The sequence below is a fragment of the Petaurus breviceps genome, unplaced genomic scaffold (assembly GCF_028583685.1).
Source record: "Petaurus breviceps papuanus isolate PSGF00001 unplaced genomic scaffold, PetGlider_PUasm1.0 99, whole genome shotgun sequence".
Taxonomy (NCBI): domain Eukaryota; kingdom Metazoa; phylum Chordata; class Mammalia; order Diprotodontia; family Petauridae; genus Petaurus; species Petaurus breviceps.
Genome location: NW_027187465.1, coordinates 13,797,569 through 13,825,458, shown reverse-complemented (window position 1 = coordinate 13,825,458; position 27,890 = coordinate 13,797,569). Strand labels below are relative to the sequence as shown.

Genomic DNA, 27,890 nt, shown 5'->3' with positions numbered 1-27,890 from the left:
CCTCATTATGGTGGGGAAGCATTGCTTTCTTGACAGCTGTCTCAGGTCAGAAGCTTTGGCAGGTCTTAGCAGACTGAAGAGTATTCAGGTATTGGCCTGGCAAAGTGAAGCTCAGTATCTTTCCCCTTTACTGCTCCTCCCTTTCTTACCTGTTTCTGTGTCGGAGGTGCCCTCACCCTCCCAGCCCCCCCCCGACCCAGGAGTCATCTGGGCTCCTCACTAGCTCTCCTCCCCTCTCTCCAAGTTGCTGCCAAAGCCTGTTGATTCGCCTTTGGCAGCATCTCTCAGATAAGCCTCTTCCCCTCTGACTCTGCGGGCCCCCTGGTGTAGCCATCATCACCTGACACACCTGCATTATTGCAGTAGCCAGGTGGGGTGGGGTCTGCCTGCTTCCAGTCTCTCCAAACTCCCATCCTTTAACCCCTCAAGTCATTTTCCTAAGGTGCAGGTCTGGTCATTGTCACACAGCACTGCCCCTGCACCCCCGCTCCCCCAGTAAACTTCAGTGGCTTCCTGTTAACCTCCCGTTACAGGAGCAAATACAAAAACCTTATTTGACATTGAAAGCGCTTAAGGACGTATTCTTCCTCCTCCTCCCTTCTTAGTCTTTTCACACCTTACTCCACGCTTCGTGTTCTTCACTCCAGTGACACTGGCCTCCTGGCTTTCCCAGGAACAAGGTATTTCATCTCTTAGCCCCTGGCATTCTTTCTGGCCATCCAAGAGCCTGGAATGCTCTCCCTCCACTGCCTGGACAGCTGACCTCCTTAGCTTCCTTTAAGCCCTAGCTAGAGTGCCACCTTCTCTGAGAAGCCTTTTCCAGCCCCTCTTAAATCTAGTGCCCTCCCAGCTTGTTTGTACATATTTGTTTAACGTTGTCTCCCCCGTTAGACTGAGCTCCTTCAGGGCGAATACTGTCTTTGGCCTCCCCTTGTATCCCCAGAGCTTAGCACAGTGCGGGGCACACAGTGAGCACTTAGTAAGACTGACACTTAACTTGGCTAAGTTGAAAGACTCTTCCCCAGTGGATTGCCCATCAGATGGGAGGGTTTATGTGGCCATAGCAGCTTATGAAGACTTAAAGTTTGGGGGAGGTTGGGGTCTGTATCACAGAAGGGGAGTTTTAGCACAACCACTGATGCAATTTTGACACCTTGAAGTAGGATGCAAGTATTTATAAGGTACTTTGCTGGGTGCCAAGCAAGGCAGACACGGCTACCAGAGGCCTGCAGAATCTGTATGTTAGTCTTAACATTTGCAGGGACTTTTCTTGCTGATGATGGAGAACAGAAATGTGAGTCTGACAGTCTTATTGTAAAGATAAAATACCTCTCCATTGTATTGACTTAATAGAGGGTCTAAAGGGGACAACAAGGGAAAGGTTTGACCTGGAAAGGGAATGAGCTTTTGGTGTATTTGTGCAGTACTAGTTGAAACTGTGATAACAGAGACATTTCTCAACTCTTGGAGTTTCTCCAGCTCATTCTTCAAGTCGATTATTAAGTGAAATTGGAGCTCTGGTGCTTTCTGGTGCCTTGACATTGGGTAGGTTGGGTGGAAGTGACAAATAGTGGAAATATGGCCAGATTAGTCACTGCAGAGCAGAAGTTTAAAATGATCCTGCTGTTTCTTCAGCCCACAGGTTTACTTACTAACCCCATCAAGTCTTCATAGGTTTTTTTTCTCCTTCCTTTACCAATATACTTGACTTTTAAAACACCAGCTATATGCCAGTGAATTAATTATATTAAATTAGAAATAAGAAACTGAGAAATGAGTTTTTTTTTTTTTGAAAACTAGAATAAATGATATTTGTGTACATTTAGGAGAGATACAGGTTTGTAACCTATGTACCTTATGAAACTCACTTTCAGCATCTTTCAGTAAGAGCGGAAGAAATAAGATAAATAAAAGGCCTTCATGGGATGTCTCCTATGCGCCCCAGAATACAGCCAGGAGAGGAGGGTGAATTTGCCTTTCAGCGGGTTCTATGAAGAATGCCATGTCCAAAATATTTCAAAGTCATAGTAATATCTCAGGAGAGAACAAGCTAGTGGCCAGAAGTGAAACTCCCCAAGTTAATTTCTTTGGCTATTTTCTGACCAACAGCTGACAGAGATGACTAGGAAGCCCAAGAGAGCTCTGTATTTGCCAGGGACACATCTAATAGCTCTCCCTCTTTGCAAGCCAGGCACAAGCATTTTTGTTTAGTGAAGAGTTGTGGTCCTTTTATTCTTAATTGATTGCTTGTCTCACAGCCTTCAAAAGCTATTCCTAATCTCTCTTCTCTTCTTAAACTTCCCACCCTTCCTCTCACCAACATCTTGATTGAGAACCTTGCCTCTTCAGTGAGGAAAATGAGGCCATTTGTAGGGAGTTGCCTCCCCTCTCTCTTCTACTGAAGGGAGTACTGATGTGAAACCTTTTCACATCAACCCCACATTCCTCTCTTCCTTTCCTTTGTTTTTTTTCTGGTGATCAGGTGGCCTTTTTCCTTGCCAAGACCAATTCCTTGCTCCCACTCCCTTCCATCTGCTTCTGCAGAATGCTCCCATATCCTCTTCCACCTTCAACCTGTATTTTTCTACTAATTCCTTCACTTCTGCCTTGAAGTATGTTCAATTCCTCCATACTTAGAACCTCTCGATCGACCCTATGATCGATAATCCCCTTTGATTGTTGCCCCAAATTTCTTCTTCCTTTATTTGCCAAACTCCTAGAAAAAGCTGCCTCTTCTTGCTCTCTTTTCATTGTCTCCTCAGCCTTTCTCAGCTCTTTGACTTCTAGACATCATTCAGCAGAAACTGCTCTCTCCAAAGTTACCTGTGATCTCCTCCTGACTGCCGTATCTGACTGTCTTTTTTCCAGTCCTTATCTTTGTTTGCCCTTTGCCCTTTGATGCTGCCCATCACGCTCTCCTCTCTGGGGTTTTTGTCCTAATTTTCTCCTGGCTATCTCCCTATCTGATGACTCCTTTGGTTTCCTTTGCTGGTTCATCATACATATTGATGAATTGCCTGCCTGTAGAAAAATAGTAACAACTAGCATGTATGTAGCTCTCACAACAGCTCAGCTGTGTCCAGTAGGGGCTGTTATTATCTCCATTTTATAGATGAGGAAACAGCCTAAGGGAGCTGGAATGACTAGTCCAGGGTCACACAGCAAGTGACCGAGGAGGGATTTGAGCTTAGGTTTATCCTGACTCCAGGTCCAGCCTTCTTATGCACTGTGGCCCCCAGCTATCTTCTCAGTCTTTCTGAGTTCATCCTGTCTTTCCAGTCATAGCTCAACCAAGCTGCCCTTTTCTCTGTATGTAGTACTCAGGCTCCTCTTCTCTCCACCTCCTCTTCCCTCCCTTCATCTCCCTTTTTTGTTCCTTTGTTCTGTCCCTAGAATGCACTCTCTCCTCACTTCTACCTCATGAAATATCTCTCATCCTTCCAGATGTAACTCAAGTACCATTTTTTACATTAACCTTCCTCGGACTCCTAGTTCCCTTCCTCCTTAACTGCCTTTTATTTCTATTTATTCTGCATATATTTACATATGGCTTCGATATCTTCCCTGATGGAATGTTAGCTTATATGCTATCAGGATATCAAGTACATATTTAAGTATATGCAAAATAAATACCAAGATGATTAGGAAATGGTTGTATATTCTTTGTATCCCTAACTGTGGCACGTAGGCATTTAATGAATTCTTGTTGAGTGATTTACTCTTCCCTGATTCACAACCTTTCAGATTATGACCAGAGCTTAGATCTAGAACTGGAAGGAGTTTAGAAGCTATCCAAGGAGATACTGAGGCACAGAAGTCAAGTTACCGGCCTGAAGTCATACCAGAAATAAGAGGCTGGGCCAGGATTTGAGCCCAAGTCCTCCATCCGATGCTTCCTCTAGAATGCACCTTTTGTAGTCACTGATACATAGAGAAAGTCTGGTTAATAGAAAGTATCTATAGACAGTAAGATGAAATACAGAAAAAAGAACCTACATTAAACATTTTTCAAGTTTCTAATGCTTTTAAATGGTCTTTAGAATTCAAATGGATGGACAGTCAGAATCCATGGTTTTAATATGAAAGAGTTACCTTTAGGAAGATGGAGAGAGGTTGAATGGCCAGGATATTCTTTGAAGTTTATGGTTACAAATGTAGTATCTTCATCCCTGATTTTGAATGTGTTTTTTGGTCAAGTTAAGTCTAAAAGTCCACTTGTCCATGATATCATACATCTTAGATGCCATGGTATTTAAGACTTCAGATAAATGAAAGTAAAGACCCGCTGTTTGCTGCTTTTTCACTTATATAAGTTTAGCAAATAAAGACTGGCCATGGTTCTTCTGAACCTGACAAACAGAGGCCTGTGGCTGGCTGTCTTTGGAGCCGCCCTTAGGTAGTTTTCTCAGCCTCCCTTCCCCAGCGTCCTTGGCTCTCACCTGCTGCTGCTTCTTCTCTCTCCTCCCACTTTGTCGTGCAGATCTGGGTGCGGAAGACGAGCGACAGCACGAAGATGAGGATCTACCTGGGGCAGCTCCAGCGAGGGCTCTTTGTGATTCGCCGGCGCTCGGCTGCCTGACACCTCCCCTCCCCCACCGCGGCTTTTCCTCGAGTGGCTTTTGGTTTTGGTTTTGTTTTTATGAGAAATTAAACTTACAGGGAATGATAGCAACTCCGCCTTGGAAACGGACAGCACTGTGTTACGGATCCTGCAACCACTTTTGTGGCTGGCCACTTACTCCTTGGGTTAGCTCTTGGCCCTTCCATGCAACCAGCCCCTTGGTCTCTTCCATGCTTCACCTTGAGACTTTGTTATATTCAGAGGAGAGAGAGAGAGAGAGACATGTACACAGAAAAAGAGAGTGAGTGGTGCGTGTGTGTGTGTGTGTGTATCTGTGTGTGTGGGCGTGCTCATGTGCATGTTTGCGTGTGTGTGCACACACTCACTCATGCATGTTTGTGCACTTGGGTTTTGGTTGGTGAAAAGTGATTTCAGATGTGTTCATGTATTTATACTCTTAAAAGTGGAGGGCAGGGTTTTGGGGGTGGGGGCAGCATCTGCATTTTCTTATAGTTTCATGAATATGATCAGTGCAAGTCACATAGCCTTGTCACAGGTCAAGAGCTAGATTTGCTGTTTGTCCAGCAGCCTCGGGGCAGAGGTTTGAGCAGAAGGAGATAAATTCTCCTGGTTCTCAGCTGCCACTGTGAATTACTTTCTGTAGCATCTGGCACATGCCAACAATTCCACTGGATGATGAGCATCTGAAAGATTTGCCCGGGATTCCAGGTACCCTGGAAGAAATGGGGAGAAGATTAAGAATTCATAACATGGTGATGTTACTATCTTTTGAATAACATTCAGTGCATGTAGTTTATTCAGGCACCCTTGGTTAAATCCCAAGACATTTGCAAGCTTTTTTAAAAAAAATATTTGGACAAAAAAAATCCTTTTGAGAGGACTGTCTCTTGTTAGTGTATTTTTTCCCCTAATCCCAAATAGATGAAGAGGGGTGCATACTGTAGTCTTAAGTTAATTGAGTTGTCCACAAGTAGGAGGTAAAGGAGACTAATAGCAATGGTATAATTACTGATAGGTGTACTCCCACATTCAATGACAGCTCATTGACCATTCTGGAACAGCTGACGGAAAAGACGATTTTGGAGGATAGTGCTCTCAGGTTCCCAGAGGGCTGACACAAGCTGAAATGGTGAACTTGGCACTTGACCAAGATGGAATCCAAATGCCACACTGTACTTTATGCTCCCCTTCGTTCTCCTCTCCCCCCTTTCTCTCCCCTCCCCTTTTGATAACTGGAGAAATGACTCAGTAGTTAATAGTATTTTCTATAATAGTGATGTCATTTTGGAACGTTTGTAGTGACCTTGACATTAGGACCTCAGAGGCAATTAGCAGCAGGAATCGTGTCCTACTCAGTCAGTTTGTTGTAAATGGTTTCATTTACCCTGAGAGATTCTTGTTGAACCTCCTCTCTCTTGATATACCACAGAAATGATTTTGGGAATACAACTAACATAATTACCTTCATTAGGGTGTTACTTCAACAGAAACCAAGCATACTTGATTTGGAGTGAACATTTATAAAGCTTTATTTTCAATATGATTTTAAGCCCATTTTCTCTTTATTTTCCTTGTTTCCAAAAATAAGATAAGTGAGGCTATTTTTTCAAAAAGTTGTTAGGATGTTTTAAAAAATGTTTTTCTTTCTCGTAACGATTGTGTCATGTACTACAATCAGGCATTAGCCCTAGGTCAGCTTTCATTCATGAATCTCCCTTTCACTTGTAGCTCCCTCAGGCCAGAATTGCAGCACAGATTGATCTCTGTCACTTTGTGGTTGTCAGGAACTTCTCACACTTGAATTTTCAGCTTTAGCAATGCCACTTGGGTCTCATGGAAAAATTGGTCATTGCCCCCAAATAAGTAACATACTGTGCACGCCTGAACCTTTTGGTTATCAGGGGGTGGCCTCTCTCAGTGTGTTACATTCATACAGAATGGCTCGTGGAAGTTTGAAGAAGTAGGCATTTTTTTCTGCTTATCAACATCAGTAGCAAACCTCATGAAATGCAAAATACCAAAGTTTGTTTTTCTTGTAGAGAATTGCCCATGGCTTCTCCCAGTGCCCACTGCAGCAGAGAGTGCTGCTTTTTCTTTTTCTTCCATCAGGGGGTGTTTCTGTACTTTTATAACATGGCCAATTAAAAAAAAATAGTTATGCTTTGAGAAGTTGCATGTGCCCTCTTTTCCTTCTGTAACTTTGAAAAACATTGAGACCAATGATCGCCCACTATCTCCATCATCACTTTCTTATGCTCCTTGAGCACCATAATGTCCCATAATAGTTATTTTATGACTCTTCAGTTCACCTTGATCATGATCGCTTCTGGAACATGGTGTACCAACTTGTTTCTCCTGCCTCCAGAAAGTTAAATCCATATTTAATTTAAAAGTTCATGATTGTTAATCAAGGAATTTTCTAGTAGTACTTCAGCTATTCTTTTTGGTGGTTTTTAAGATATCCAGATGTGAGAACATCCCTCTCAAAAGATGGAGATCATTCTGTGATTGAGAAAATCTGTTGAAGGGGAAAGACGGACAGGCTTTGGGATTAGAGTAGAATTATGAGAGAAAGGGAGGCTTCCGTTAAGAACCATTTGCCTTGATCAGGACCTTCAACTCCATACAGCAATCACCATTGTAAAGATCTAGGATTATGAAGTGTCTAGCCCCTAGATCTCCAGGTTGATTTCTAAGTTAAAATTGTTTCCTTCCGATAGCTGGCTTCTTTATAGCACTTGGCACTTTCAAAAGGTCAGTCCAAATAATTGTTTTATAGTCTGTGAGTATGTATGTGTGTTTTTGTCAGGTATACTTGTGTGCAGTATTGTAAATAGTTCCCTGCTGCAAGTCTGTCCCTATGCCTGTTGTACAGGGCCCTAGGTTATATCCTTTAAAGTGCGGTGTCTTTTTTGAAAAAAATTTCAGATAGCTTTTTGTAGCTGTACCAAAGCCAGGATGTTATAGGTAGATTTGTGGCATTTTTGGTACCTGTGTTTGTGAACTGTCTACCAAATAAGTAGCTGTAATTTTTTTGGTTGCCTTAACTGGGACAAAGGTGAAATCTTCAGTGGCTTATGTGCAAATCACATAAAATATGCCGTGCAATGGACTTCATTTTTTGGGGTGTGTTTGTGGTTTGATCTTTGTGAAATGCGTTTGGAACCCATGGTAGCATGTGGCTCTCCATCTTTGAAGAGTAATGAGGAGTGAGTGGGGAAGGGGAAACCCTTCCTTTTAGGAAGTGGTTATAACTAGGAAGGAGTAACTTTAATTGAACCCTAAAGAAGAAAGCTAAGTTTTCTTGTTGTAATATTTTCCTAGTCCTTGATTGTTTACTGATTTTGTCAATTAAAAAAAAGTTACCCTACTCAATGCAACAGCTGCTTTTATGCCAACTTGCCAAAAGTTCAAACCACTGCAATAGATCAGAAATGACATGCAAAATTGCTGCAGTTCTGACAGATATGGTAGACATTTTATATAAAAATCTTTAGTGACATTAAGTGTTCTTTGAAAGATGAATGTAAATGTAAAACTTTTTTTGGTTTTCTTTTTTCCTCCAATAACAAGTGTTCCAAGAAGATTAATTTGTAGTCTGTTACTGCTGTTGAAATCATATGTACCTTGGGATTTTCTATTTCATGTATACCAGATGCCACCAACCAGTGCTCATCAGATCAGTTAGCCATTGACTTCTCTGGGAAAGAGTCTGAAAAAAGTGTTGATGTTTGAACATTGTGGGGTTCAAGTAGGAATCTAACTTTGTGCTGTTTTGTTACTTCACTTGCTTCAAGATTCTCAGACCAAGAAATCTGACCTTTAAGTGCAACAAAAGTAGCATCATTAAATGTGTTTCAATTACTGGAGGGGGCAGGAGACCTTAGTAACTAATATTGAACTTTGGTGGAAAATGCTATGTATACTAAATTCTGTTTTGGAATGGATTGGCGTAGTGGAATATTCTGGTTAATAGTTTCTGTTACATGCCATATAGATGACCAATTTTCAAAGAAATTAAATATGATAAAATACTTGAACTATAATATAACCTTCCCTTAATTAGACCAATACATTGCTTCCTGTGTTTTGGTCATCATGGTAATGATAGTAGTACTTGAGAGCACTCCATCTTGTATCCAGGGTGTTAACTCATTTGACAGCTATTTATTAAGGGCTGTCCACACTTAGTAGGAGATAAGGCACAGCCCCTGGCTTCATGGAGCTTACAGTTTTGGGAAAGGCCTCAAGACCATGTCATGAGGATGCATTGGAGGAAGAGGAGAAGTTGAGAGTGAAGAGGTAAGTATTTGAATGGTGGCAAAAGGAATCCTATGTCCCTGGTTTGGTCGCCTAGAGGCAGGATCCTGCAGGAACCATAAGTGGCTGTTGCCAAAGGGCAGTTGTTTAAAAGACAACTTAAAAAACAGACTTGCTTAAAAGGAGGAAAGACGCGAGCACTGTCCACAAGTGTGCTGGACCCCCCTCCGGAAGGCAGATTCCCCCTCAATGGAGCTTTTCAAGAACAATCTGGAGCCCCTTGTCACGTTAGTGCAAGTGCGGCTTCTTTGGGGGTTTGATCAAACTAGATGGCCACTAAGGCCCCTTCCAGTTCTCAAATTCTGTTGTTCTTTGAAGTGGTGAGTTACAGCATGAAGTGTTTCTTCATATTTGGAGGGCCAAGTTGTTAAAAGGAGCAAGAAAGAAGGCATCCTAAAGGAGGTGAAATTTGAGCTACACTTGGAAACGGGTTCTTAACCTTTTATGTGGCAGCCTGGTAATAACTTGGGAGCTCCATAGTATAATTTTTTTAAATTTTGTTATTTTTTCAACTTATTTATTTTTAGCATTCATTTTTTTTTTTAAGAAATGTTGAGATCCAAATTCTCTTCCTCTCCCACCTATTGAGAAGGCAAGCAATATGATATCAATTATACATGTGAAGTCATGCAAAACATTTTCATATTAACAATGTTGCCAAAAAGAAAAGGGCAAGAAAAATGATAGGGTATGCAGCACAATCTTTTTAAATGCATAAAATAGAATTCTTAGGCTTACAAAGGAAACCGTTTATGCTGAGCTATAGTTATCAGTAGATTAAAACAAGTTTGTGGATCCCAGGTTAAGAATCCCTTTTTCAAAGGAATGGTAGGGATTTAATAAAAGATGGTGCTGAAGGCTAGAGAGTGCCATTAAGATACTGAGTATTTCAAAAAAAAAAGATACTGAGTATTTCAGTTTGAGTAGAGCAGAATAATAGCATTTTGAAGTTTCAAAGTGTTGTACAGGGATCTTATTTTATCCTCATTAACAATCCTGAGAGGTGGGTGCTATTATCAACATCCCCCATTTACAGATGATGAAAGTGAGGCACAGGGGTTAAGTGACTTGTTCAGGATCATGTAGCTCTTAAAAAGGTTTCTGAGGCAAGATTTGAACTCAGTTCTTCCCTGACTTCATGCCCAGTATTCTGTCCACTGTGCCACTCTGATGTCTGCAGCACATGGAAGGAAACGATTAGAAGGGAGGCTGAAAGAGTTGGGTGGTGCCAGATTGTGGACCAATTCGAATGCCAAGCAAAGGAATTTAAACTTACCTACGAAGGAGGGAAACTGCTGATTGTTGTGTGGAGGTGACACATAAATCTATGCCTAAAAAAGATGATGCCACCTGTGAATGTGAAGGAAGGAGGGTGAAGAGCGTGGAAGTGTTAAGGCCTGAGAGGAAGCTATTACAGAAACTCTGGTGGAGGATAAGGGTGGCTGGTCCTGTATGGGCAGAGGGAGCTAGATTGCTCAGTGTGATAGAGCATGGGGCCTGGAGTCACGAGGACCCGAGTTCAAATTAAGCCTCAGACATTGTGTGACTGGGTAAGTTACTTAACCTCTGCCTTAATCCACTGGGAAAGGAAATGGCAAACCACTCCAGTGTTTTTGCCAAGAAAACTCCAGGGACAGTGTTGGCATGTTATGTGGAGTCACAGAGAGAGGCGTATACAACCTAACAGCCTGTGATGGCAACAGCACTGGGAAGAGATGCAAGAGATACTGTGGAGATGGGCTCAGCAGATTGATCGGCCATCAGTCGAACATTTATTAAACATCTGCTGTGTGCTTGGCACCGTGCTTAGTGTTAGATACAAAAGGTGAGAGGGGAAATCAAGGCTAACTCCCAAGGTAGTGAACTTGGGGGATAGTTGGGGTGGGGGGGGGTAGGGAATAGAAACCACAGTAATTTCTTGACATTTTGATGAGCTCATCCCTTAACCACCTGGTGGCCTTAAAGTGGAAAATCCCTGACTAGTAACTATTGAAGGAGAAATAAAACAAATCATTCATGGACACAGTAAAGCAGATGTTCTCATCCCCTGTTGTAACTTTTTTTGTCCTTCAGTAGGAGATACCTTCAGTTTTGTTTAAATGTATTTCTTTAATAATTACAAAAGTATATATTACCTCTCCTTGTCTCCTGCCCTTGAATGGGAATGTTTTCTTAATATAATAAATAATTATATACATGTTAAATACCATCAGTCCTGCCAGTTACATTCCAAATACTTCCCATTTTCCCATGAATGGTTCCCCTTTTCTCTACCCTGCCCTCCGCTGTGAAATGCTTTACTTACCCTGAGTTGCTACAGAATGCAGATGATTGGCTGTGTACTCTTTAATGTTCCTGAAAAGTTACAAAATCCAATTGTGTAGGCTAGGAAGTTAAAGCTGTTATCAGTGGGAGGAATCTGCCTTAGCATGCTAATTTCTTTGCTTTCAGTCTGGCTTCTTATTTTAACACACAGTCACCAGACCCCTGCTGACCAGCACATCTCTCCTAAGAGGTCCCACACACATTGAATGGTAGAGCTGCAGGCAGAAAGTCAAGCCAGAAGGAGGGACAAGTTTAGAGGGAAAACTTCATTTTGGGCCACTTGAGTTTGAAGTGCTTTTGGAGATACAGGTCTGGAGACAGAACTATCAGGACTGATTATACAGATATGTAGATATTCCTTCAGTAGAGGTGGGAGTTGAAGCTTTGGGAACAAATGTTAATTAAGTACCTATTTGCAAGGCACAGCTAGGCACTGGGGATAGATAGGCAAAAACTACCTACTTCAAGGAGCTCACATTCTCTTGGAGGAGACAACTTATGAATAACTAGGTACATGGATGGATGATGTATGTGTACATATACACGTATATATACACACGTGTATGTATATGTTGCATGTGTATGTGTTTATTATATACATATATGCACACACACACATATATATAGATAAAGGTGTGAAAATCCTAGAGGAGAAGGAACTAGTAGTTGGGAGTGTAAGGAAGGACCTCTTGCAGAAAGTGGGATTTTAGCTATCTTAAGTCACTGAAAGTAAGGAGGGAAAACATTCCAGGCCTGGGAGACAGCCATTGCAAAGACAACAGGATTTCAGTAGAGGTCGCTCTGTATTTTCAGGAAAAGACCAGTGCAGCTGGCTTGTAGTGTGTAAAATGTAAGGAGACTGAAAAGGTAGGAAGAGAACAGAGAGTGAAGAGCTTTAAATGCGTCAGTAACGTGATATTTGATCCAGGAGGCAATAGGGAGCCACAAGGCTCATGGAGCAGATGAGTTGTTGAGTTGACATGGTCAAATTCACCGTTTAGAAAAATCACTGTGGCAGCTGAGTGGGGGATTTATTGGAATATGATAGAAGGATTGAAGCGGGGAAATAGAAGGCCAAATGTGTTTTAAAGAAGTGAGAGGGGGGATGAGAGAGTAGCAGGGTGAGTTGAACTAGGGGCTCACTTGGGGATCCTGTAAACACCTCTCACTGGGAGGTACCAGATTAGATTCCTCATATGAGCAGAAGAAACCAAGACAAAAGCATGGTCAGTGAGACTGTCACTAGGCATGTGTGTTTGAAGGGGGAGCTGTTACCTTCCTACAGTCTGCTGAAGTGGAGGGCAGTCACAGTGCCTTGGGAAGAGAAGACATTGGAAGTGAAAAGATCAGCTGGGATTATAATTCTGTATTCCCACCTTGTACTCAATAGAATCAGGATAGTGCTAGAGGAGGTCTTAGAAGTCATCTAATAAAGCTTATTTTACAGGGGAGGAAACAGGCCCAGAGAGAGGAAGTGACTTTTCCAACTAATTAGGAGGCTTGGTCTCTAGTTTTGGCTCACTAGTACCACGTTCTAATCAATCACTCAACAAACTTTTATTAAGTTGACACTGTGCTTAGTGCTGGGGATACAAAGGCAGTCCCTGTCCTCAACTTTATTTTCTAATGGAGAGACCCCATGTGAATAAAATATACAAGATACATAGAGTACATCTAAAGGGAAGATCTTAGTAGCTGGGGGGACTTAGTAGGAAAGGAGGGAACCTGTAGAGAGTAGTTTTGAGTGGGGGAGAGTTGAATTGAGTCTTAAAAGCAACCAGGAATTTTTAAGAAATGGAGAGAGCATTCTGGGAACCAAAGAGCAACCTGAGAGGTTCATGAATCCCTCTAGAATGTAAGCTTCTTGAGGGCAGAGGCTGCTCGTATTTATCTTCCCAGCATGTCAAACATTACCTGGCATGTAATTAACAAGAAATACTTGTTCACTTGTTGATTTGACCACCTGGTTGGTGGAAAATAGGGTCAGGAATTGACAGCATGTCTAGCAACTTCAGGTCCTGTGGAACACTTGCCGACAAGGCTACTACCTCCACTACTGAATTAATATTAGAATATATAGGCAGTATTTATGCAGACTTTAGAATACAGAAAGTTAAAGCAGGAAGACAGATGTTGAGACATGGACTTCAGAGGTCATCCAATCTGTCTCTCTCTTTTTTAATAGATGAAGAAACTGAAGACCGGAGAGGTTAGCCTCCAGGGGGTCAGGAGTTATCTTTTGTTTTTATATCTTCAGAGCCTTACACACAATAAGTGTTTAATAAATGCTTGTTCATGGATTGGTTGCCCAAGGTCACATGGGTAGCAAATGTAACTGAACAGTTTGGAATTTGAACTCAGGTCCTCGGATGTCAAATTCAGTACTCTTTCCACTTTGTAAGGATAGGAAGGTAGGGCTCAAAAGTTCTTTGGGGTGCTATAATTTGTAGAGATGGTGAAGTGGGGTGTATGATCATTCCAGCATGTGAATGCAAAATGGAGTGGAGAAAGAGATGGCAGGAATTGAGGTTACAGATAAGAGTTGAATCAGGTCTTTAGAGGGATGTAAATATAACTATTGAAGTAACTGAGGTTTATAGTAGGGCATGAGGATGTGGAGAGGTGAAGACAACCTGTGAATCAAGTTGGGAGAGGGAGGTGGTGGTTAGGTTGCAAAGTTGTCAGTCAATAAACATTAAGAATCTATAATATGTCAGGCACCAGGCTAAGTGTTGGGGATACAAGAAAGGCAAAAGATGGTCTCTTCTTCAGCAGTTTATTAATTAGTGGGGAGATAATATGCAAATATCCATGTAAAACAAACTTTACAGAATAAATTGGAAACAATCTTTAACGGAGGGATTGAATTAAGAATTAAAAGGGATCAGAAAAGGCTTCCTGGAGAAGGTGAAAATTTAGGTGGGACTTGAAGGAAGCCAAAAGGGAGAGATGAAGAGGGAGAACATTCCATGTATGGGTGTCAGCCAGTGAAAATGCTGACTGTCATAAGACAAAATGTCTTGTTCAAAGAAACCAATGTCACTGGACCACAGAGTAATATTGGAGAGGTGGGTAGAGTGGTGTGAGAAGACTGGGGAGAGAGGATGAGGTTATAAAGGACTTTGAATGCCAAACAGAATTTCCTGTTTAATCCTGATGGCAATAGGGAGCCTCTAGAATTCATTGAGTGGGGGTAGTGACATTTTAGGTCATTTTGACAGCTGAGTGGAGGAAGGACTGGAGCACAGAGAGACTTGAGGCTGACAGATCTACTAGTAGAATGTTGCTATAGTGTAAGGCTTGAGGAGATGAGAGCCAAGATGGTGGCCATGTTAAAGGGAAGAACAAGAGACATTGTGAAAGTGAACTTGACAGGAAGTGGCCACAAATCAGACACGTGGAATAAGTGAGAAGTCAAGGATGACCTCTAGATTTTGATCCTGGGGGGTTGGAACAATGGTGGATGGAGAGGAGAATGGCAGAGAAAAGGTCACTGAGGGATGAGAGTGGAGGAATGGTTTGTAAGTGGCAGTGGGCAATCAGGACTTTGCTCATTTTCTGGCCCTGTGAGTCAAGAGAGTGGGTAGAAGAATCCAGTGGGAAGGGTTTTAAAGTGTTGTATTCTCAGAAGTAGGTTTCAGCTAACGTAAGGAAATTATGTCGGTTAAAAAGTTTGAAATGTAGGGAAAAGCCATCTTGGGGAGGAGAATTCTTGATCAAACAAGGGATAGAGGAGATCATAAAAGATATGGTAATTTTGGTTACGTGAAACTGACAAGCTTTTGCACTAGCAAAATCATTGAAGCTAGGCTAAGAAGGGAAAACATCCATTGGGGAGAAATTTTTTTCATTAAATATCTCAGAGATCTGGTACCCTGTACAACAGGGCTTTTAAACCTGGGGTTGGTGAGCTTTAAAAAAAAAATTTCGATAGCGGCATATGTCTTCTTATCTCCCAAATTAGATTGTAGGCTCTTTGTAGCCCAGTATCGGGCACATAGTAGGTGTCTGATAAATGTGTGTCGACTGCCTGCCCCACAGAAGCAAAAGCAGCCAACACCATCTGTCAGTGTATGCAGCACTTTTATACTCACAGTCCTCCAGTACTCTAGTGAAAGGGTCTTGGGTTCATGGGTCTAAGCAAGTCAGTTGTCATCTAGCTCAATCCCCTCATCTTATAGTTGAGAAAATGGGCTCAGAGTGGTTGAGACTTTACAAAAATCAAGCAGATAATAAATGAGAACTGGAATTCAGACCCAATTCCTCTTACCCTAAAAATCCATACCTCCACTGTTGCAAGGCAACAAAGCTCACACAAGACTCTCAGAATCATAGAAATGCAGTCCAGTCCAGTCTGCACATGAAAGAAATCTTGCTATAATGTACCTGAGAAGTGGTTGTCCGGCCTCTGCTTGAAGAGCTCCAGGGAGGGGGCATAGGCCACCTCTCTAAGCACTATGGGATGCCTCTTGTTAGCAAAATATTCTCGACTTTCTGCCTAACGTGGCTTATTTTTGGCTTCTTCCCATTGCTTCTGATTTTAGCAGACTAAAGCCAAGGAGTCCAAAGTCATAACATTACTCAGAAGATCCCCTTAGGCCTGAATCCAAGGGCTGCCCACCATGAATTTGAACAAGCTTGGCCCTCTGGTTTCCTATTTTATAGCAGATCAGATGAAGAAAATTAGAAGGAAAGGCTCTAGATTATAAGCTGACGACAGCAAAAAGTGAAAATTGATGGTGAGGACGATGTTGAGGAATAATTATCAAAAGGACGATGTTGAGGAATAATTATCAAAGGCTGAGCATAAGATGGAAAAGATCCTCAGTTCTAGGATCGTGTTGGGTCATTATAATCACACTGAATTCAGTTTTGATTGATTGTTCTTCGTGTTTACTTTGTTCTGTTTGCTCTTAGCCTGAAGGAGCTCTGGAGGAATTTCATTGTCGAAGTCACTGTGTGTATGGCTTACTTATTCTTATAAATTCTTTTTGTGTCAGTTCATACAAATCTCACCTTTTTATATGTATTCTTCATATTCATCACTTAGTGTGGGACAGTAATCTTTGATTGCCTTTAAGGACCACAGTTTAGCCATGCCCCAGCTGATGGGCACCTAATTAAATTCAAGTTCTTTGCTAATCAATGAATCAATTGAGAAGCATTTACTAAGTGTTTATTGTGTACCAGGTACTTGATAAAGCATGTATTAAATGCTTACTGTAGACAAGGTACTGTGCTAAGTGCTGGGAATACAAAGGCATAAAATAAAAGCAGGGTCCTAGCTCTCTAGGAAGTCACATTCTAATGTCTAATTCTAAAGTCATATTCTAATGGGGGAAGATGATACATAAGGGGAGCTAGAGAGAAAGAGTGAGGGGAGGTGGGACTGGGACTTTGATATGGTGAGTTCCTGGGCTGACCAGTCATCAAAATGGCCTTGATGTGGAGGTGTAGCAGACCGGAGGATAGGCCAGAAGTGAAGAGCTGGGGATACCATGAAAGACAAACATGCAACAGCAATAAAAACAAAAACAAAGACCCCGCCTTCCAAGACCTCGTATTCTAATAAGGGAGACAACCTGTAACTCATTAGGTCCATGCAAGAGGGGAGGGGAACAAGGACATACCTGGCATCCGCTATGTACCAGGCACTGTGCTAAAAGTCTACAAAACCATCATGTTTCCTTGACGTGGCTCCATAATTACTTTCACAGTAAGAAACAAACTCCTGTGTTGGAAATTTAAAGCTTCACAAACTGACTCCTTTCTACTTTGACAGTCATTTCACACTTTATTCCCCTCTGTGTACTCTAGGACCCAGTTACACTGTCTAGTTATCATTCCTCATGTACAATACTCCATCTTCCACATCCATGCACTGACTGTGCCCCATCCCTGGAAGGATCTCCTTCCTTGCTTCTCAGCTCAATATTCCTGTTTTCAGCTCAGATGTCACCTTAAAGAGGGGACCATCCAAGCCTCCCCCCATTTCCGACCACCTGAGCCTCCTTAAACAGGTTAAGTTCTTAACCTGGAATCAGTTGACTAACTACTAAGAGGTCTGTGTGTGGATAGATGTCAGGGTACCCGTGAACTTGAATGTGAAAAAAATGACATCTTTATTTCAATATAATTAGTTTCTTTCGGAATTCTCTGTATTTGATGGATTTATAAAACATTATTTTGAGAAGAGGTCCAGCACATTAAAAAAAAAAAACCTTAGGAATCCCTGCCCCAAGGTTACCTGCCTTTTGTTCTCTCCATTAGTAAGTAATCCCCTTAACCACAGGGACTGTTTTTGTGACCTTAGCCCCCCCTTTTTTTGTATCCATGTTTGTTTATTCATTGATTAATGGTGACTAATGGATAAATTAAATAAAGGTGACTCCAGAGTGGGGAAGATCTTTGTTCAAGCCCAGACTGATACATACAGGCTAACAGAGGCAACTGTGTGATTCTGGGACAGTCACATCCTCTCTGGACCTCAGTTTCCTCATATGTAAAATGAAGAGTTGGACTTGTGGCCTCTAAGGTCCTTTCTAATTCTAATCTTGATCCCTAAATTAGAGTACTTGTTTCTTATTTGACTTATTGGATTCAACATTTTGTCAAAATCTTTTTGGAACAAACCTGACTCTGCTTTGTGTCTTTGTGTCATCTACAAATTTGATGAAATTGTCATCTATGCCTTTATCTCAATCATTAGTTATAATATTAAGCCACACAGGGCCAACCACAGATCCTTGGGGCATTCTACTGGAGACCTGCTGCCATGTTGTCATTGAACCATTAATGGCTCTTTGAGGAACTGAGCACAGATCCTTGAGGCATTCCACTGTAGAGCAGTCAATAATTCCTCTTTGAGTCTAGCCATTCCACTTGTTTTCTTTCCATCCAGTTGCTTATGTATTAGCCAATATTTTTCATTTTCTCCTGCCTCTAATCCAGTGCTCTTTCCCTTTACTGCCTTGCCTCTTACCACTTAGATGAGGGAACAGAATACCATTAAGAATAAAAGCAGTAATACAGGAAAATGGCTTTGATCAATTCCACCTCATTTGGTAATGTGAAAGGCCTTGAAGGAAAGGTTGTATATTTTTGGCTAGCTCTTCTTTCTCCTCTCCTCCTTTCCTGTCCAAATATTCTATCTTTTTCCACACCCCATCCATGCCCCAGTTTCATAGACTATAAATCTAAATCTGTAGTTAAAGTTGGTCCTAAAACTCTTTTGGAGTGAGAACATCTTAAATTGTGGTGCCATCTAATCTGAACGGCTATGGATCATTTTGTGATGTGACTTTACCTTGATGTCTCTTCTTGAAATCACTGGGATGGAAGAGTAGACTGCTTGCCCTCCAGAAGCTTCCTACTGCCTGCCCAGTTGGGTTCAGCAAACTGATCTATGATCAGACTTAAACTTTGTAGTCCATATTCAATCTCCTGAATGGATCAAGCTTCAAGTGTGTTTCAGTAGAGTGAAAGGAAATGTTTCCACACCCATTCCCTTCACTTCCATTTCTTGGCTATCTAAGAATTTTCTGTGAAAGAAGAGAGAAAGAGAAAGAGGGAGGAAGGAAGGAAGGAAAGAAAGGGAGGAAAGAAGAACTGAAGGAAAGAGAAGGAAAGGGAGGGAGTAAAGGAAGGGAAAGCAGGAAGGGAGGGAAGAAGGAAGGTGGGAGAAAGAAGGGAGGGAGGAAGGAAGGGAAAAAGAAGAAAGAGAAAGAAGAAAAAGAGATATTTTAACCTAAAAGAACAACTTCCTTCTTCTGGAAACATTAGCACCAATCTCTAGAATGCCCTGTTGTGAAATAGATTAGCCCTTCAATGGACTTTTAGCAGACCCAGCACCAAAAGAGCTTTGAAGTTTAGCATAACGATCACTTGTGAGAATAACTGACCAGGGATTGCTATTATAGGACTAGCAAAAAAAAAAAAGTATTTTTAGGGTAACCCCTAGGGAAGCAGACTATATTTAAAAAAAAAAAACTTTAGCACAGAACATGCCACCATATGCATGTGGGTGTTTAATAAGTAACATTTGATCCCTTCCCTTAAAAGCTCTGCATCTGGAAAATTACAGTAGCCAGTTTTGTATTGCAAAAAAAAAAATGTGTAATTCCCAGAACCCTTAAGAGTTTCTTTTCCTCTTTTAATTCAGAATTGTCAAGTGGGTTCTCTCCATTCCCTCCCCCTCCCCATTTGAAGTGTTCAGAGGGAGGCAAGAAGGCCTCTCATTGGGGGTATAGTCAAGGGGATACTTTTTGAGGTATAGGCTGGGCCAGAAGTCTCAGGGTTCCCATTCAACCCTGTGATTCCACAAAGTTGCAAACAACAATATACATTTATCAAGTGCCTATTCTGTGCCACACACTAGGGATGCAGAGACAAAAATGAAAGTGTCTTCAAGGGGCTTACATTCTACTGGGGGAGAAGGGGATACAATAGATACATAAAAAATAGAGAAACTAGTTTTGTTCTTCTTTGACCCAGAAGAGAGAACCAAGAAACAATGGTGGGGCATTCCAGAGGCAGATTTATATTTCTTTAGAGTTGTCCCAAAGTGGGCCAGGCTGCCTTGGGAGGTGCTGGATTATTCCCCACTAGGGTCTTCAAGCCAAGGATGGATGACCACTTGTTTTAGGAAGGTCTCTTGTTCAGGTACCATTGGCCCACATGACCCCAGGTGTCTTTCCCAAGTCTTGCTTTCTGGAATTCCTTCTGGACTTGATCTCTCTGCCTTCCCTCCCCCGAGATGGCATCACACCATGGTACTAGCTGTCATCAATAGCTGTGCTATTTGTCCAATTTTGGTCATGCTAAAATACTATATACTACAAGGCTGTATATTGTTTCTTGTGGGAGATGAACTAGCTAGTTGTCTGTCCTAGAAGGAGCATAACCATCCCTGCCTCATCTGTTTCTCTCTACATCCATATGTGTACTCCTCTTCCCTAGGGATCTAGTACCAGGGTTTTCTATTGCCTTCCCACCCTTTCTTCTTCTCCTCCACTCCCCTCCTATCCCTTCCTTTCTCCTCACATCCCCATTCGCTTCCCTCTCTCTTTTCCTTTCTTTTCCCTATCCTGTTCTCACTCTTTTCTCTACTTTCCTCTGCTCCTGTTCATTTCTCTCTGTCTCTATCTCCTATTGTATGTGGAAATTCCTCATGGGGAACAAGACAGGGGCTACCCTGTTAAAAAGTGGATGTTTTTGTTTCTTATGCAACGAACATCTCCCATATAAGAAAAACCTTCTCCCTCCCCTCACTCCATGTACATTCCATGAAAATGATCTAATAGAATGATTGGGGCTAACAACTCATGGGTGGCAGTCATTCTTTTCTAACAGGACAACCATCCACCTGTGCCAGATCTGGCCACAGGCAGGCATCCTGGCTCTGCTACACATGGCATCTAAAAGAGTCAAAGCAGCTTCTGTGAGAGAAGTGCATTCCTACAGCAAGTAATCTCTTCATTTCAACTTGTTCCCCTAAACCAGTCATTTAACTAAAGTCATTTTGATCATCCAGCAAATATCTTCCTTCCCTCCTTTGTCCCCTTACTCTTCTGCCTCTGGCTTTCTGTCCCACCCTTTGCTGTACAAGTCAGTCTCTCTCTCTCTCTCTCTCTCTCTCTCTCTCTCTCTCTCTCTCTCTCTCTCTCTCTCTCTCTCTCTCTCTCTCTCTCTCTCTCTCTCTCCCTTTTCTATCTCTCCCTCCTTCTTTCTCTGTCTCTCTCTCCCTATCCCTTTACCTATCTCTCTTTATCTCCCTCCCTCTTTCTTCTTCTGTGTCTCTGTCTCTTTTCCCTCCCTCTCCTTTCTCTGCCTTTCTGTCTCAGTCTTCTCAATTTCTTTCTGTCTTGTTGTGCCTCTGTCTGTCTTCCTTCTCTCTGTTTATGTCATGTCTTTCTCTCTCCCTCCCTCCCTCTCTCCCCATCCCTTTCCTTAACTCCCTCCCTCTTTTTTTCTGTCTCTCCCTCCCCCCTGTTTTCTCAGTCTCTGTCTCTGTTTGTCTACCCCTTCTCTTTGTGTCTCTGTCTTCTCTGTTTCTTTCTCTGTCCTCCCCTCTCTGTCTCTCTTTCCTTTTCTCTCTCTCCCTCCTTTTTTCTTCTCAGTCTGTGTCTCTCCCTCCACCCTTTGTCTTCTCAGTCTATTTATGTATCTATTTCTCTGTCTCCCTGTTCTTTGTGTCTCTGTCTTCTCTGTCTCTTCCTCCCTCCATCTCTTTCTCCCCATCCCTTTCCCTCTCTCCCTCATTATTTTCTCTCTTTCTTTTCTCCTCCCTTTCTCTCTCTCTTTCTCTTTCCCCCATCCCTTTCCCTCTCTCTCTCTCCCCCTCCCTCTTTCTTTTCTCTGTCTCCCTTCCCCTCTCTCTTTCTGCCTTTCTCTTTCTCCCCTTCCTCCTCCTTCTCTCCTTCAGTTTCATTATTGCTGGTGCAGTGAGTCGTGGCAGTCCTGTAGTGCTGCCTTCCAATTTCACACTTACATGCTCCTGAAAGTATTCGTAAACCAACTTGTATGTAAAACCAATAAAGGGCAACAGCGCCCATTCCTGTTAGACAGTAATTTTGTTGAACTCTCTTTTTTCCATTTTGATTGCTGTCCTTTGGCTTTTGGTGCCTTGGGCTCTTACATCATTCACCCAGAGAAGAGGAAGCTGCCAGAATAAGGCTGTGGTGTGTGTGTGTGTGTGTGTGTGTGTGCATGCATGTGTGTGCACGTGTACACATGTGCATGTGTGTGCACGCTCAGCGGGCTCCCCCAATGGGAGAAAGCTGGTTACCAAATTCCTTCTAGCTTTTTCAAAGGGCAGTCAGGAGCTCCCTCCAACCTCTCTGCACCTTGTTCTCCCAGCTCTTTATCCTCATTGGCATCTCATTTCCTTCCAAAGATGGAGCACTAATGGAGAAAACTTAATGGGGAATGAGGGGACCTGAGGTCTCCTGACTCTACCAATGATTTGCCATTCCATGTATCTGTTTCATCCCTCTGTGTGTATTAATGAGAAAAGAGCGAGGACTGTAATCTCATCAGAGGGGAGGGCATCCTTCTTACCCATTTACATCTGGCATCATTAGGTCTTCTTGGGATCTTGCTATTTAGGGCCAAAAGGAACCTTGGGCAAGTCATCATATCTCTATTTGCTTTCATTTTCTTCTCTGTAAAAAAAGAGAGAATTGGACAATACAGCCTCTGGAGTATCTCTCAGCTCTGGCTCTGTAATCCTGTGATGATGCTCAAGTCCCAGCCCCTTCTTTCACAGACAAGGAGGATGTGGTTCAGAGACCTGAAGGGACTTCCATGAGGTCACATAGGTTGACCAATCAATTAGCAAATATTTATTTAGCACCTGCTATGTGCTAGGCACTGTGCAATGCATTGGAGAGACAGAGACCAAAGTGAACAGATTTTTGACCTCAAAGATGGTCAGTCATACAGCATAACAGCCAGGACAACACCACCTCTACTATACTTTTTCTCAAGGAGATCCTTCTGCAAATCATTTGACCCATATACCTGACAGGCTCTAGTCACCTTTTGCCTGGACTATTGAAATAGCTTCCTAACTGGCCCCCCCATTCCAATTCCTCCTCTACCTAGATGCAAAAATGATTTTCCAAAAGAGTAGGTTGGAACCATGTCATTCCCCTGATCAACAAACTCTAGTCATTCCTTATTATCTGTAGGAACAATGCAAATTCTTTGTCTTTCAAAGCCTGTTCATGTCCTACATTTCTGGTCTTATTGCACATTACTCCCCTTCGTAAACACATGATGGTCAAGCAAACTTGGTGTTCTATTCTTTTTTTAAAAAATTAAATTTATTATTTAAAGTTTATTTTTCTTTTTTAACATTTAAAAATTTATTTTAACTTTTTCTTTTTTAACTTTTTTTTAAACTTGAGTTCTGAATTTTCACCTCTCTAATCTCTCACCCACCCACCGAGAAAGCAACAAATATGGTATCAGTTATATATTTCTCCCTCCTTCATACACAACACTACATGCCTTGGTACCAGCTATCTCCCATACCTGGAATGCACTCCCTTTTCACCTCCCCCTCTCAGAATCACTAGCTTCTTTCAAGGCCCAACTCAAGGGTTACTTTCTACAGGAAGCCTTTCATTGCCTTCCCTTTAAAATGATCTTTAATCTCTTTTATATTTATATAAGTAAATATTGTCACCCTCCCCCCCCTACTACATTGTAAACTCATTGAGGGCAGGAATTGTTTCACTTTCATCATTTGTACCCCTAGCACCTGACACATATTAGGCACTTAATAAGTACCTATTTATTGATTTCCTTAACTTAGAGATTGTAGAGACCACTTGCTTTCTACTGTTTAGAATTCACCTTCTTTGAATTAGTTATCAAGTGAGTGCAGTAACACATTTCTGCATGTGGTGAACCTCTGTATTAATTTCAGAGCTATTTGTTCTTGAAGAAGTGTCAGAAGTCCTCAGTTGGAACTTTGACTTTGGTGTTAGTATGAAGATGTTAGGAGGAATGTGTTTACTGAATCCCAGAATATAGAACTAGAAGGGGAGACAGTGTGCAAAGAGGGCAGGATTCAGAGACAGCAGGACATAGTGGTGAATGGTAGATTGGGAGTTAGGAAGACCTACGTTCAAATCCCTCCTCTGACACTTAAAAGTTGTGAGACCGTAGTCAGGTCACTTGGCCTTTCTGAGCCTCAATTTTCTAATCCGTAAAATGGGAATTTTTAGTACCATTGTGAAGATTAGAAGAGATGATGTATATATAAGATACTTTATAGACCATAAGGTATCAGAGAAATGGCCAGTATTTTTATCTAGAAAGAAATGAAGGTGTGTTCTAAAGTGGAATGGGCTTCCTCAAGAGGTGATTGAAATTGAGATTGAAGATCCCCTCACTGGAAATCTTCACACTGGGACTGGATCAGTCTTTGTTGGGTAGGTTATAATGGGAATTCCTTTGTATGTGGTTTGGACCCGATGGCCGTTGACTGTGGGCCCTTCCAACTCGCAAATTCAGTACTCCCGTTGTTCTTTGATATGTATGTGCGTTTAAAAAATGTGTCTATGTAGGTTTTTATGTAGTTCTTTAGTCATTCAGTCACATATGACTCTTCGTGAACCTATGGATTATACTGTCTGTGGGGTTTTTTTTTGGCAAAGATACTGGAGTGGTTTACCATTTCCTTCTCTAGGAGAATAAAGCAAACAGAGGTTAAGTAACTTGCCCAAGGTCACACAGCTAGTAAGTATCTGAGGCTGAATTTGAACTCAGGTCTAACTCAAATCCTCCTGATACCAACCCTAGTGTTCTATCCACTGAACCACCCACCTGTCTCCTACATATGTCCATGTAGACACAGCTCCAAAATGGGAAGACGAGTGCTTCACAAAACAAAACCTACCTTAAGACTTCAGATAAATTCAAAATCATGAAAAATTTCAATCAAAAGTGTCATTATTTTTAGTTAAAATTTTTTTGTTTTTATGTCACCGATATTTCTTAATAGAGTCTTCTATACCAAACCATCCCTCAGGCAAACTAACCAACACATCCACAAGTCAGATAGCACAGGTAATACTACACACCTGTAGTTCCCCACCTATCCAAAAACAGAAGGAAAGGCATGTTATTCTCTCAGGTGGCACACTTGATCATTACAATTATACAGTGTTCCATTTTCTTTTTGTTGGTGCTTTACTTTCTCCCGATATCATTGTATAATCCATAAGCGTCGTCTTTTATCTCAAGCATTACCCCATTGTTTTCCTGCTGTCACAAGCTGTTGGAGGGTCGGATGGATGACAAAGAGACCACTCAGAGTCTATCACATCATTCCAAAGCAGATGGCCTGGAGTACCCAGCAAGTTGTCATCCCCAGATGCCTAAGCCATTGAGTTGTATTTTCCTTAGACCTGAGTTCAAATCCCGCCTCAGACACTTACTAGCTGGATGACCCTGGTCAAGTCACTTAACCACATTTGCCTCAGTTTCCTCATTTGTAAAACGAGCTGAAGAAGGAAATGGCAAACCACTCCAGTATTTTTGCCAAGAAAACCCCAAATGGGGTCATGAAGAGCCAAGCATGACTGAAAATGATTAAACAACATCAAATGAGAAAATTTCCAAGGGAACTCTTGGTGCTTTCTTCCTTGGATGATCTTTACAGAATGCTTCAGCCTCATCTTCACTTCACTGGTGGTATTTCAGGATTCCAAGGATTAGGGAATTTGCTGGTGAAGCCAAATCCTCCACTGATGTAGATCACCACTCTTCTGTGACTTAATAAATGATCTTCAGGAGCTACTGTGCCTGAAAAGTTATTATGTGCTCAACCTGATGATGAGTTGTTTTGGGAGTAAGCTGGGCTGATCCAAGGCAACAGACATATAGTCCATCTTTGTCTAGTACTGGAAGCCTTTCCAGTTTGGCAGGGATCTGCTAGAGTTTGCTTTTTGCAGAAAGAAAAAAACCCTCAGCAGTTCATTGAAACCGACCAACACATCAACCATGTCTGACAGTGTATGTAACATTCAATCAATCAATCAATTAATAAGCTTTTAGTAAGCACCCACTATGTGCCAGGCACTGTGCTAAGTACCAGGGATACAAAAGCAAACAATAAGTATTTATTAAATACCTACTATGTTCCAGGCATTATGCTAAACACTAGGTGATACAAAACAACCAATAAGCACTTATTAAACACCTACTGTGTTCCAGGCATTGTGCTAAGCACTGGGTGATATAAAAATTAGATGCTGCTGGAGACCTTACAGTCTAATGGGTTCTCTGCACATAAGGCTCCCCTGACCCCCAACCTCTGCAAAGAATCAAGGGAAGTGCATTTTCTCAGCTCTAGTAGAGGGGACCCCAGGAGGGAATCTCTTGCTTGTCTCAGCCCCTAGCTCTTAGCATTCTCTCTGTGTTCTTAGGTCTTGTCCCATGGTGCCTGCAGCATTGACTTTGAAAAAATTAGATTATTCAAAGCAGGCCTAAACCACTGGGATCATCTAGCCAGGATTTATGATTTCGAATGAAATTAAAGAGACACAGCATGGTCTAGTGAATAGAAAGTCTTCCTCACAGTGAGGAAGGTCTGGATTCAAATCCTACATCTTATACACTCTGGTGGTGTAACCCTGGGCAGGTCATTCCACTTCTCAGGGTCACGGGCACTCCTCTGAGGTTACAAGCTTCAGAGTAGGTGCCAAATCTGACATCATAGAATGAATCTCTTTATTGGGAGTTCTCTATATCAATGAAATCATAGGTTCAGTACAAAAAAGAAAAACATAATATTAACAATAATAGCTAGCATTTATATAGTTCTGTTTTTCAAAACGCTTTACAAATATCATCTCATTTGATCCTCACAAGAATCACAGGAGGTAGGTGCTATAATTATCCTCATTTTACAGATGAGGAAACGGAGGCAAACAGGTTAAATGACTTACACAGGGCCACTTAGTAAGTTATTTGTCTAATGTCACATTTGAACTCCTAGGGCTCTAGGGAGCACCATAGTGGATTAAACACCAGGCCAGAGACTCATCTTCCTGAGCTCAAATCTGGCCTCAGACACTTACTAGCTGTGTGACCCTGGGCAAATCACTTCACCCTGTTTGCCTCCGTTCCCTCATTTGTAAAATGAACTGGAGAAGGAAATGGCAAGCCATTCCAGCATTTCTGCCAAGGACACGCTAGGTGGGGGCGGCCAGGTAGCACAGCGAGTAAGAGCACCGGCCCCAGTGTCAGGATGACCTGGAGATAGAATCCTGGGCTCAGACACTTAGCACCCACCCAGAAACACCTGGCTGTGTAACCTTGAGCAAGTTACTTAACCCCATTTACTTAGGGGTGGCCAGGTGGCTCAGCGAGTAAGAGCACCAGCTCCAGTGTCGGGATGACCTGGATCAAATCCGGGCTCAGATACTCAGCACCACACCCAGAAATAACTGGCTGTGTAACCTTGAGCAAGTTACTTAACCCCAATTGCTTTTATAAAAAGAAGAACACGCTAGGTGGGCTCAGGAAGCATCAGACACAACCAAAACAACACAGTAACAACAGGATGAGAGGTTTGGGCAAGATGGCCTTGATCTTGTATGAGTCTGCTAACTCTGTGATGTTGCTTTAAACTTTGCAAAACACTTAGTATACATTGTCTCATGTTATTTAGTTGTTTGTCCTTCATTTTCAGAATGGGTCAATGATGCCATGATGTTGGGGTCAGGGTACGGTGTGTTTGGTTGTGACTGACCAGACCAGTATGAGCTTGGAAGGCTCTGCCACAGGTCAGACACATTAATAGTCCATTAGAACATTGGAGCAGAGATGTCTCAGCTCACGTTTCCTTTGTGTGACTGTGATTCCGCTTTGCTCATTAAGTATGGTGCCTTCTTTGATGTGGGTACACCAGGCTGGGTGGTTCCATGTCAGTATCTTTCATGTCTCGCCGTCAATGCTAAAGTTCTTCAGAGAGACCTTGAGAATGTTCTTATCCTGCTTCTTCTGAACTCCAAATGAGCCCTTGCCTGTCTTGTGTGAGTTCTCCATAAAACAGTCTTTTAGGCAAATCATACATTTGACATTTGCGCAACGTGATCAGCCCATTGGAGATGCACTTTCTGCAGTAGAATGTGAATGCTTGGTAGTT

General features: G+C 42.0%; 1 protein-coding gene across 2 annotated transcripts in view; it reads left to right on the top strand.

The window, feature by feature from the left end:
• Positions 1-8,166, top strand: part of SUDS3 (SDS3 homolog, SIN3A corepressor complex component) — a 45,263-nt gene extending 37,097 nt beyond the window's left edge. For both annotated transcript variants that reach the window (XM_069081558.1, XM_069081557.1), the window contains exon 12: positions 4,481-8,166. In XM_069081558.1, the coding sequence (XP_068937659.1) occupies positions 4,481-4,579 (99 nt within the window). In that variant the 3' untranslated portion in view covers positions 4,580-8,166. The remainder of the gene's footprint in view (positions 1-4,480) is intronic.
• Positions 8,167-27,890: the final 19,724 nt, after the last annotated feature.